A 12506-nucleotide genomic window follows, 5' to 3' on the forward strand; every position below is an offset into this window, starting at 1 on the left:
TAAATATGATTGATGTATTGTCAATATTGTAAGTTTTGATTCATCTAAAATCAAACATTCCCATGTCGCACTTGATGGTAATTGTATAACGAGGTTCAATATGATTGATATATTGTCAATATTACAAGTTTTGATTAAATTTTTTTTCTTCTCGCCTCTAGTTTCTTGGCTAGTTTCTTCTCAACCAAGAACCTAAGTTCAATAAGCACATCTACATAAAATTTCTTGAACAAAACTTTGCTTTTGTAGCTTTTGTGAGTGTAAAGTTTAACAAGATGAATACTTGTCCGCTGCATGCAATTGGTGTACTGTCCATACAAAAACATGTAAAATCTTTGTATACCAATGATCATAATATTGGAACAGAAGCTACAATACCAACTCAATTACAACATAAACCCCAAGGAAGGGAAACTTAAAAACACCAACCTTAATTCATTCGGCATTACCTTGACAAGTTTCTACTAATTTGAGCACTCGATCGCTTGATCGAATCTATTCTCTGAAGCCTAATCTGCTCCCTGAATTTCGCTATGAATTCATCAGCCTTCTTATCCACATCAGGCCCTTCATCACTCACACTGCCTGAAACAGACACATAACTGTTTGGAGTTGGCTTTGGTGTCTCCCCAATGTCTTTTCGGATCAAACTTTCTTCGAAGCTCTCATCTTCACTTTCGGTTTCTTCATCCGATTCCATCACTACCTTGTCGTGAAAATCTTCTTTCTCTTCCTCCGAAAATTCATCGAAAGAAGCTGAGTTTGGCTTTCTGTGGATGCTTTCATGTCCCATTTTCTCAGCCCTGAAAGAAGTTTCATCATACCCTACTCTCTTTCGTGCCGCTTTCTCCACCAAGCTTGTTTCAACTTCCTTAGAGCTTTTCTCCATTACCTTCCAAGGCCCTGCCACGCTCTCACCAGCTCTGGTTGTTCTGACTGGCCCCCCCATTGATGAACCATCAACGTAGCTTCTTCGCTTGGTTTCGGTCCCTGAATTCACTCTGCCCATCACAAATTCTCCGTTGCTCCTGTTCACGTTGTTTGTTTCACTACTGAAACTTCTCCTCATATCCTTCTCATACGAAACCCCATCTCTAATCGGCCTCATTGATGATGACTTGTAAAACATTGGTGGGGGCGGTGGAGGTGGGGGAGGAGAAGACTTGTACAGGCTCTTCTTCCTCCCCAAATCCTCTGCATTCTTCGTTTGAGATTCCGATGATGACAATGACGTTAAAGGAGAAGACTTCTTTGGAGATGAAATTGATGGCGAAGGAGAGAGTTTTGGGGACGAAGAAATGGAATTCGATCGAGAAGAACGAGAACCTTGAGACCTCGAACCCCACGCCTCTTGGCGGCTAAACTCAGATTCCTCCATAGGAGTACTATTGTCAACTTCTTCCTTCACATCCAACCTTCCTGATCTTGATCTCCATGGAATTGGAGAAGGAAGCACAACACTTTCCTTCAATTTCTCCTCCAATTCTAGATAATCCAACCCTCCAAATTCACCACCTCTAGCCTTATTCGATTTGCTTGAAAACCTTCTTGAACCTGACCTTGAATTAGACCTGCTTAATGAGCCAGAATCCCCACTAGACTCTTTAACAGACTCTATGCTATCCGGGTTTTCGGGAACACGTTGTTTCAAGCTCCTAACCGGCAAAAGCAATGGTTTTTCAACGATTGGTGAAGCGGTACCTCTCTGTTCATCAACAGCAGAGTGCTCCTGAGCCACAATCACCGCCGGCTCGTTACGATAATACTGACTGCTCCATGTTTGGACCTTGTTCCCATCAGAACCAGGTGCGGGTTCAGTCTCATCATCAAAAACTGAGGACACCTGAAGAAATCTAGAGACATATGAATGAGCATTATCAAATTTTGTGTGATTGTTGTTGCTGTTGTCCTCGTCTGTTTTCTCATTTCGTTTGCTAAAAAGGCCATAAGAGACTGCTATGCCAACAAGGAGAAGGTGCAGAAGCTCCCAGCTTCTGGTGACTACACTTTGGTTGAAGAACTCAGGAGCTTGTGATGGAAAAAGTGGGAGAATAACAAAGAAAACTACAACTAGAGCAATTTTGTAAAGAAAATGATTGTAAAACGGCCTTTCATGGTTTTGTTGTTCTTGGACCAACTTTTGGTGTTTGGTGTAATTAGACTCTGGTTCACTCTCTGCCATTGAAGAACACATGGAGAGAGAGAGAGAGAGAGAGAGAGTGAAAGAGAGAATGAAACCCTAGCAATGTTGTATTGGGGTTTACAGAAGAAGATGGAAGGAAGGAAGGAAGGAAGGAAGAAGAAGAAGAAGAAGAAGAAGAAGAAGAAGAAGAAGAAGAAGAAGAAGAAGAAGAAGAAGAAGAAGAAGACTTAAGGATTAAGGAAAAGTGTAGAGAGAGGAAAGTAGAGGGGCAGTGGAGAGGAAAGTTACGGAGAGAGGCGTGAGAGGAATTTTGAGTCTTTTTTGCCTTTAACCTTTCTTTCCATTGACATATATAGCCTTTTTTTAATTCAATTTCCCCTAAATTTTTGTTTTTACACAAATATTTTCTCCACAATTTTAGAAGAGGGTTTTGTTCAAATGGTGTACAACTCAGATACCTATCTAACGAAAGAATTCTTCAAGAACTAACCAGTTAAAAAGGAGTCAAGCTTAAGCCTACATTTGGCTATGGAACTATATAATATATGGATTCCCATTATTCCCTTTTCTTCAAGAACAAGATGCTTCTTAACCTTCTAGTGAGAACATAATACCACTTAGTCTACTTGGAATCCACAATTTGTTGAATATAATTGTGAAAAAAGCAGTCCTTGCACATTATGCTGGGGAAAAGTGATAATGGTTTTCTTTTTCTTGTCTAGTTATTGTTATTCTCAATTCCAAATTACGCTCTGAAATGACAAACTGAGAGTGTGAATAACATGTCCCCTTCTCGTTTTTCAGTTAACTGAATTACCGAGGGACGGGGGAGTCAAGCTAATAGTAATATTAATACTAGTTGGTCTCTTTGCAGTTTACCTCATGCATTAGGAAATAACAGAAAAAAACTTCTGCGGTGCATCCAACTTTTTGTTGTGTGCATGCATGCAGCCGCTTCTTAATTTGTTTAGAGAAAAGGAAAACAAAGGTCAAAAGAATTGAGTCAGATAATCGTAATACTAGCGTGAAGATTGAAGATAAGGTTTTGCTCAGCTGGAAGTCGCTCTTTGTACATCAAAAACTTGTTTTTTTTTAAGAATTGGATAAAGGAATGAAGTGGAAAGGTAACCACTGCGAGTCACTGTAAGTATATTAGGGTTTGTTAATATGATAACCATTCGATATAAGAGAGCACAAGGGCATTTTGGGCATGAGGTAAAAATGGAGGGGGGAAATAGGTTGCGTGGATGTGGTGGGATTCTTCTTTTGGAGTGCCTACGCTAGCTTTTTTGTGGGGGTAATAATATATTCAGCAAAATATTTGTATTTATCTGCAACTTTTGGTGGGAATGCTTTTCTTGTATATTTTGCTTCTGTATTCTCCTTCCAACTGCTATACTCGGATGAAGATGTTCCTAGATGCTCTTAAGACGCACGCAGTCGGACTTCAGTTGGGTTATTCTCTAATTTAAAGGAAAACTAGCGTTTGCTAGGGTTTTTTGTGTCGATGTAGAGGTGGAAGAGTGATATTCTGATCCAAGAAAAAAAGAAACATTGATTCACTGAGAAAGTTTCTAGATGTTGTGCAATGCGTGGAGTTTGTTGGGAATATTTACTTAGAAAATTGGACTTCTGTGCATGATTTTGTTCCATAACAAAGGGACTTTTCAAATCAAACTACGTAACTGACTTACATTGACCAGCATTCACCATTCAGCTCAGTGTTCTAGACTTCTAGTCACCAAATCTAGAGAGAGAGAGAGAGAGAGAGAGAGAGAGAGAGAGAGAGAGAGAGAGAGAGAGAGAGAGAGAGAGAGAGAGTAGATATTGTCAATGATTTAGTTTTGCGTTGTTGTTGAAAGATTTAGGAAACAGAACAGATTATGAAAAATACAAAATAAAAACGAGAAGTTTTGAGGTGGGAAAATGCTTAAGATGATGTACATTTCGTCTAGATTTTAGAGACATGTTAGCAACCTGCTACTAATGATATGTTATTATTTTCCAATGTGTGTATTATCACCTGCACAACACAACAAGTGTAAAGAATTGTATCGTAAGAGATCTCAGGGTAATTAGATGTAAACTCACTCAATATAAGTCATATTTGATTCTGTCAGTTTTTCAAATTGTATTCTTCAACACATTTTGTTTTATCTAACAGTTAGAAGATTATGTAAATACTAAATCTATTTACTTTATTTTAATTCACCATGGATAATCTCATGAATATATCTCTAATGTGGATGCAAATATCGTACATGACTAGTTTGACAAAATTTCACATACAAGAGAACAAATAATGTTAGCCTAATTGACGAACACCCTGAAAAAGGGGCAGGGTGTTTCCCAAAGGGCCTCAAATGCCTAAGTCAAAAAAATAGTGAGAAGGCAAAGAATTTGAGAGAGTTCGAGTAATAAGTAACAAAGAATTTGAGAGAGTTCGAGTAATAAGTAACAATTATTGTTTCCTCTGTTTGATAGGATTGTTTATAGAGACTAGACCCTAGCAAGCAGCTAGGGGTGGAGGCTGCAGAACATACTAGGCAATCCTTAATGGTGCAGACCAGTCTCTATTGTCCTTCCATCTAGTATTCCTGAAGGGAGACTCTGAAAATTAGCTTCTTGCCACCATTGAGCCTGGTATGGCCTAGTGGCAGGCATGGACCAAAATATCGATATTATCGGTGATATTTCGCCAATAATATCGTTTTTGTGAGAGGGCGATATTTTCACGAGTATCCACTTAATTATCGTCAATATATCGTGATATTATCGGAGAAATTCGTCGTTGTCGTCTGGAACCCTACTCCCCCATTGACGACGACCTCTTCGATCGCCTCCTGGACTCCCTCCTCCTCCTCGTCTTCAACAAGATTGGTGACTTGAAGACCCTCGGCCGCCGCTGCGTCGTTCTCTGTGGCGGTGAACGACTCTCGACGATGTGGCAGTCATCGGATCCCATTCGTTCGACGGCGGGACCCACTTGAACCATTTTCGTTTGCCGTGAAACGACCTGTGGTGGTTGGAACACCTCTAGACACCCACGACCTTGCCGGAAATGGGTGTGCCTATTCCCGAGCCGATTTCGTCCCAAAAACCTTGGAAAAACACGAGATAGAACTTAAAAATGCACATCTAAGCTTCAATCTAGAACAGAAAGAGGTAAACTCGAAACTTACCTAATCGGAGAAGATTAAGAAGCTTGCTGAAGAGTTCTTGCGTTCGCCGAGTTGCAGAGACAAGAAGGAGAGGGAGAAATACGAGGTTTGATGACGATGATGATGATGGTAATGATGTTTACACGATGGTGCTGCCGTGTGTGTGTCTCGGCGACATAAAGGGAAGAGATAGAGGGTTTCGAGAGAGAGAGAGAGATAGAGTGCAGAGAAAGAAGAAGAAGAAAGAGAAAGGAAAGAGGGTCACGAGGTAGGGGACGGAAAAAGAGAAGAGTGAGGAATGATATGGTGCTACCACGTGGCTGTTTGGGAATGTTTAGGAATCTAGATAAAGGGTCCAGATTTAATCAAAATTAGGGGGGGGGGCAAAATGAAATCTCAATAAAACTTTAAGGGACTTAGGAAATTATACATATAATTGGAGGTTAGGGTGTTACACGCCGCACCCACTACCTGCAACCCAGAAAAAAATAAAAAAAATAAAACCCTAATAGTTGAGGTAGTTTTGTGTAATTTACCCTAATATTTATTATCTAGGATAAATTTTTATATTTAAAAAAACACCAAGGGATTCGAACCCCTCCCATTTTACTCCTTCAACACATTGACCACCATATCACTTATGTTTTTGTGAAAATATGCTAAAATATTTATATATATGGTTTTGTTTTGAATTCTTTTTGCAAGCAACAAATCTACACATAGAGATGATGAAGATAGTGAAAATTTTGAACCTCATAGGAACTCTATGTGGTACTAAGTCACACATGTATCTTACCATGCAATGTATAAAGTGTAAAATATTGTACTAATTCATTATATATAAATGATTATGGTGTGTTTAAACTTCTTTCATTAATTACTACATATTTTCTACACTCACAATGTTTGCCAGCTCGCTATATAATCAACTTAAATTAGTTAAATCCATCATGCAATGCATTTCCTTCCAATTTTTTTGTGATAAACTAATAGATGATTGACTAAATAAACATCCTACAAAGTTTCAATAAAAATTTCCAAGTTTTTCTTACAATTTTCGTGGTTCTTATTCAATTTTTATCGATATCGATAATATCCCGATATTGCCATTGAAATTTCTGTGTTTTTGGACTACTGATATTTCCGATATTATCGATATTTTATACCTTGGTGACAGGAAATATGTGAGCTGTCTAGAGAGTACATAATATATGTGATGCGCGGCCTGGACAGCCCATGATTTGTTGGTGGCTCAAAGGCCCATTAATGTAGGTCAGACTAACGTCTTTTTCCCTTAATGTAATTTGTGGTTCGCTCACGAAGTTAAGGGTAAAATCGTCATATTGAGCATATAATCCACGTGTCCCTATCCAATTGGATGCAGTTAATTTATATCTCCACATCTAGTACATGCCAATCAAGCATGGAAGTAGCGCTTATTGCAGTAATCATACATGGCAGCAGGAAGCTTTAGGAATGTAAAAGCGAAACTAAGAAGATAACCTCATAAAATGATTAAGAAGGATGGGGAAGGGTGATAAGGTATCCTTCTCCGTCTTCAATTCGCTTCTCCCTTTTCACATTTGTGGCCGAAAGTACATTGGAAGGAGCCGTAGACAATGCATCTGATTCCTCATGCTTTGGAATGTCCAAAATTCAAAATTTGTGTTTGTGCGTAATTTTTTAACCTAAAACAACATAGGACCATCTTAAGAAAAGTTAGCATGTACACAATGCTCTCTTATTTTCTACACACATTCGATATTTTCGGATATGGGAACGGCTCTCCGCTATTCAAAATTTCAAAGTAATGGGAAAGGTGAGAGTCGAACTTTCCCATGCCTTCGACGGAGGTTGACGGAGGCACTTCATTTGCTCATTAGAGTTATAAAACCTTGGTTGGGATACCGTCAACGGAGGTATTATAATCCATTAGGTACTAAGTTAGAGCTAAATGGATGACTGAAACTTTTTATTTTATTTTATTAAGTCTTGTCTTGTGCAAATGAGTAGATTGATTTTGGGAGGAATTGATTCGTCCATTGTTAGTTTAGCACTTTATTATTTACCAGTTGAACCAATTTTGTAACATTCCTTTATTTTTCTAGTCTCAAATGTCTTCAGATTAAACGCCAAAAAGATACAAGTTATATTACTTTATGTATTTTCAAGAAGGGTGGACATGTGAAACGAAGATCTACAAACGCTTCGGTTAGAAGATGCGAGTACGGACATAGCCCAATGCCAAATGGGTAGTGGAAGACCTAGGAAAACTTGGAAAAAGACTCCGAGAAAAGATTTGGACTACTTGGATTTAACAGAAGACATGACACATAATCGAGCACTTTGACGTTCTATAATTCATATAGCCGACCCTATTTAATGGGATACGTCTTCTTCCCATGCCCTCTTTCCCCTGCATCCCCTTCCTCTCCCTTTCTGAGAATTATTATTATTATTTTTCATATGAAAAAGGAGAAAGCGACATGATTCAGATTTCTTGCAGTCCTCTGAAAATTCGAATTCTCTTTCAAGATTTGTAATCAAATTGTGCCATAATGGCTCTGTAATCATAAGAGGGAGAGGATGATGTATATCAACTCAACGCAATCATCCTTTTGGCCATTTGAATTAGATCAAAGAGGCACAAAAAACATGGTGGTGGTCACTGTTTGAAGTGAAGTGGCCATTTGAATTAGATCAAAGAGGCACAACAAACATGGTGGTGGTCACTGTTTGAAGTGAAGTGCAAATGGTTGCAAAATACGGGATTGCCTCCTAATTAATTTACGGCTTTTGGTAATGTCTGCTAGGCCTCTTGTTCGGACCCGTTGGCAATGGCGGTTCGAAATCTGAGGAAAGACCTCTTTGCCAACTGGAAGGGATTTCACGCTTGAACTTTTTTTTTGTTCTTTAATTATTTAGTTTGCTGGATATATTTTGTTTAGGTATAACAAAGATAGTTTAAGCGTATAGACTAATCTACCCTTAGATCAATCAAATGATTAATTTGAAAGAGGAACTTTTTTTTTTTTTTTTGTGTCCATCGATGTTTTTACACTAGGAGATGAGGAGTTCGGTTAAGCCACACACTGGGCAACCTAATTTGATATCGATTTCGTTATCCATGAGATTTGAACTTAAAAGCTCTTACTTCTAAACGAAGAAGAATACTATCAGATCGTAGTACTGAGTGACTATTGTTTGTTAAAAGCCCTCAATTTTATGTATGAGGTGAGAGGTTTGTAAATGAACACCTACAACGAAGGGTGGGCATGGGCTGGGCTAAAGCTAAAATTAGAGAAACCGGACCAAAGACGTGGCCGAGTCTAGCTACTTTTAAAATGAAACCGGATATAATCCGATCCGTTTAAGGAACCAATGACAAGGGCAATGGCAAGAGAATTGTCATACCTTTGGGGAGGATAATGCAAGCGTAAGACAAAAAAAAAAAAAAAAAAAAAAATATTAAAGAACGCGACTGACGTCATGCTGACTTCAACCTTGCCTGCTGGCTCAAGATTTGGGTGAACATTACTTGGCCCACCACTTGCCCACCGAAGGTGTTATTCTGGGTTGAAGGGCACGTTTCAAGCCCTTGCCCTTGCCATCCCTTCATGGTGGAACAGCTCTGAGCCACCATTCCCCCCCACCGACCATTAAGAACACACGCATATGCCTCCCCACGACTCTCTCAGCCAATTTCCCAAACACAAACCTGTAATTCGACGACGTAACTCAAATTGGAGCTTGAACCATTTGGGCATAAATTAGTTTCTGATCCACCTGAACCAAGTTCGATCATTGCAGGTCTTCATTTCTCCTTTTCAGCATTAGGGTTTAATCTTATTTGGATCAAAACCCTAAAAAATTTTCATCGAAATGATGAACCTTTCTTCAATACATCGGTTCTTCTCCTCCTCAGTCGGCCTGAAAAATCACAAATTATCAATCCTGAACTTCTCTACGGCGTCGGCGGCGGCCGAAACAGTGTACAATCACCTGCAGAAAAATGGTAGCAACGTAGAGGAAATCCTTGCCTCGGTTCAGGTGAAATTGGACTCCAAATATGTAAGTCAGGTTTTACAGAGATGCTATGGTAGCCGTTCCCAAATGGGTCTTAGGTTTTTCATATGGGCAGGTCTTCAATCCACTTATAGGCACAGCTATTTTATGTATAGCAAAGCTTGTGAATTGTGTGAGATTAGGATAAAACCGAGTGTGATTTTCGATGTTTTGGAGGCTTATAGAATTGAAGGGTGCTCTGTTAATCTGAAGACGTTTAAGGTTGTTTTTAATTTGTGTAAAGAAGCTAAGCTTGCTGATGAAGCATTAAGGGTATTAAGGAAAATGCCGGAATTTGGTTTGCGTCCGGATACTACGGTGTATAATGTCGTTATAAGATTGTTTTGTGATAATGGTGATATGGATATGGCTGAAAGTTTGGTGAAGGAGATGCGGTTGGTGGATCTTTATCCCGATTTGATCACGTACATGGTACTGATCAAGGGGTTTTGTAATGTGGGTCGGTTAGATAATGCTTGTGGCTTGTTTAAGGTTATGAAGGAACATGGTTGTTTGCCGAATGCTGTGGTGTACTCGGCACTTCTTGATGGATTTTGTAGGTGTGATAATATGGAGAGAGCTTTGGAGTTATTGAAGGAAATGGAGAAGGAAGGTGGGGATTGTAGTCCTAATGTAGTAACATATACATCTGTGATTCAAAAGCTTTGTGACAAGGGACGGTCCACGAATGCCTTGGTTATTTTGGACCGAATGGAAGCTTGTGGATGTGCCCCAAGTCGCGTTACAGTTAGTTCTCTGATTAAGGGTTTGTGCGTTGAGGATCGAGTTGAAGAGGCTTGTAAGTTGATTGATAGAGTTGTTGCTGGACGTAGTGTCACATATAGTGATTGCTATAGCTCTCTTGTTGTGTCGTTGGCAAGAGGTGGGAAAAGTGAGGAGGCAGAGAAGGTCTTTAGGATGATGGTTGATGGCAGGGTCAAACCAAATAGTTTGGCCTCTAGCATTATTTTGAAAAAACTTTGTTTGGAGGGTCAGGTGGTAGAAGCGTTGTGCTTGTTTGATGAACTTGAGAAAATGCAATGCTTGTCTTCCATCGACTCTGATGTGTATTCTATCCTCTTAGTGGGGCTTTGTCAACAAAAGCATTTAGTGGAGGCTGCAAAGCTGGCAAGAGCAATGCTCAATAAAGGAATTAAACTGAAAGCTCCTTATGTTGACACAATAGCTGAGATATTGAAGAAATCCGGAGATGAGGAGTTAATTAAGAATTTGACTAGAATTGCAAGGTGAAGTTGAGCAAAAGAAAACCTTCATCTGTCTTGGAGGTTCTCATGTGTTTATCTGGAATTGTGTTCTACTAAGATCAATATCTCCGACCAAGAAGAAAACAATTCTTGAGTTGAGTTGGTAGTATCTAACACAATAGTTGAGATACTGAAGAAAGTCCTGGTAAATTACTAATTACTTTGGCTTTATGTTATTCTGAATGTATCAAGCTGCTACCTGAAATATTTGCGAATGTTATATTGAATGGTGTTCATATTTTCTAGGATTGGTTACATAATTCTAGTTGGAGATATCAGTCTTTAGGGCACAGGAAAGCATGTCAATAAGCAAACTGCACTGCTCCTTTTCTTTTTTGGCTCTTTTAATAGCTTTCGATTTGCATGTCTGTATTAAGGGAGGCTTTCCTTATGCCATGCATGTAAGAACATAGGTTTTTGGCTAACATAGATAAGGGAAGTATAATTTTTGGAGGTCTTTGATTGTATGTCTGTTCTCGGTTACATGCATTCTTGAATATGTGGATTTCAGGTAGGAAAATTCTGTTCCTTTCAACAATTGAAAGCAAGGTCAAGAATTTTTTGTACCTCTTGGTGTTGAATGCCTTATTGGCGTTTCTAACGTTCACTTCATGTACACATTTATCTCTCTCCTTGTGGTTACAACTGGTTAAAAGGAAACAATTATATGGTATTGTTTAGACTCGAATGTTTCCTAAATCGGTGTTCCCTTATTTAAGGTTGAGCAAGTTAGAATTCAGCTACTCCTTCTCATCCCTCTCTTAAATAATCCTCAGGGGGCACACAAACATAGCATGTAACTATGTTATCTAGTCATCATTGACTGTTTTTATGGTTAGCATAAAGCGGCTCATGGTTCTTGCACTTGTTTCTTGGCAGATCAACCTTTATACTGAGGACAGGATAAGTTGGAAACCTTGAAAGAAACGAAAATGGTTGACAAGGGCGACAACAGAGGTAAGTCAAGTTCGTGATAGGACGACGAGGATCGAGTTCTACATCAATTTGATAGCAAAGCATCAACAGTTGTACTTGATGTTCATCCTATACAATATCAAGTGCCTGTAGTCAACCAGAAAGCTTTACTGATTAGCTTTCTGGGTTCACAGGGGAATTGTAATTACCTTAAGATTATTATTGGAACTTGTCTATGGCCATTGGGAATCCGGGATCATTGTTTCCGATAATTGGTATTTAATATTTTTTCTTTCAAATGATGTAGTCTGCGGCTAATCATACTTGAGTGTTTGCATTAGAGCTTTAAGTCAATAATTAAATTATTAATCACCTAAACATTTACAAATCTGGCAGTTGACATGACAGGTGAGTTGTTTGGAAATAGTGAGGAATCCTCGCCGGATCCTCTTTGTGAGATCCCGGAATCCTCAAATCACATCTGTTCATTGTACATCGTGTGGTAAGAAATTATTGTAAATTCTTTTATTTAAAATTAAATATAAAAAGTACCTGACGAAAACTGACTGCATGATGTATGAGAACATGTGATTGGAGGATCTTCGGGATCTTCACAAAGAGCATTCGGCGAGGATCCTCATTCGTTTGGAAATGCGTTTTTGGAAAACACTAAAGCTCATAAGCAATAATAAAATGGGAGCTTTACTTATAGAGACACAAATATTTATCATATTTCACACAACTTCATACCTTTTATAACATTACAAGGAGGGACAAAAAACCCAATAACAGAAAACCAAGCCCAACCTAAAAAGAAATGGACTGACTAAGTTACGGTCCATGCCACTCGACTATAATCGTTAATAAACGGCCACATTAACCACTACACGACAAAAATCATAAAAACTAACCAGTTCCTTTCCATTTTCCCTTATTCAATACCCGCATTCCTCTTCC

At 38.9% G+C, this 12506-nt stretch overlaps 3 protein-coding genes across 3 annotated transcripts in view; 1 reads left to right on the forward strand and 2 right to left on the reverse strand.

Moving 5' to 3' along the window:
- LOC103432993 (azadirone synthase LFS-like) overlaps positions 1–1369 on the reverse strand; it is an 89872-nt gene extending 88503 nt beyond the window's left edge. The window contains exon 1 of the mRNA XM_029100992.2: positions 1360–1369. The gene's annotated coding sequence lies outside the window, so the exon portion shown is untranslated. The remainder of the gene's footprint in view (positions 1–1359) is intronic.
- On the reverse strand, positions 446–2182 carry LOC103433045 (suppressor protein SRP40). Its single transcript, XM_017331838.2, has one exon. The coding sequence runs from the start codon at positions 2180–2182 to the stop codon at positions 446–448; it is 1737 nt and encodes a 578-aa protein (XP_017187327.2).
- Positions 2183–8856: 6674 nt separating this feature from the next.
- Positions 8857–11800, forward strand: LOC103432995 (pentatricopeptide repeat-containing protein At5g47360-like). The gene is made up of 2 exons (XM_008371213.4): positions 8857–10779; positions 11514–11800. Exon 1 carries the CDS (start codon positions 9187–9189, stop codon positions 10618–10620), a length of 1434 nt encoding a protein of 477 aa, XP_008369435.2. The 5' UTR covers positions 8857–9186; the 3' UTR covers positions 10621–10779; positions 11514–11800.
- Positions 11801–12506: the final 706 nt, after the last annotated feature.

Source organism: Malus domestica, chromosome 04 (assembly GCF_042453785.1).
Source record: "Malus domestica chromosome 04, GDT2T_hap1".
NCBI classification, from domain to species: Eukaryota; Viridiplantae; Streptophyta; class Magnoliopsida; order Rosales; family Rosaceae; genus Malus; species Malus domestica.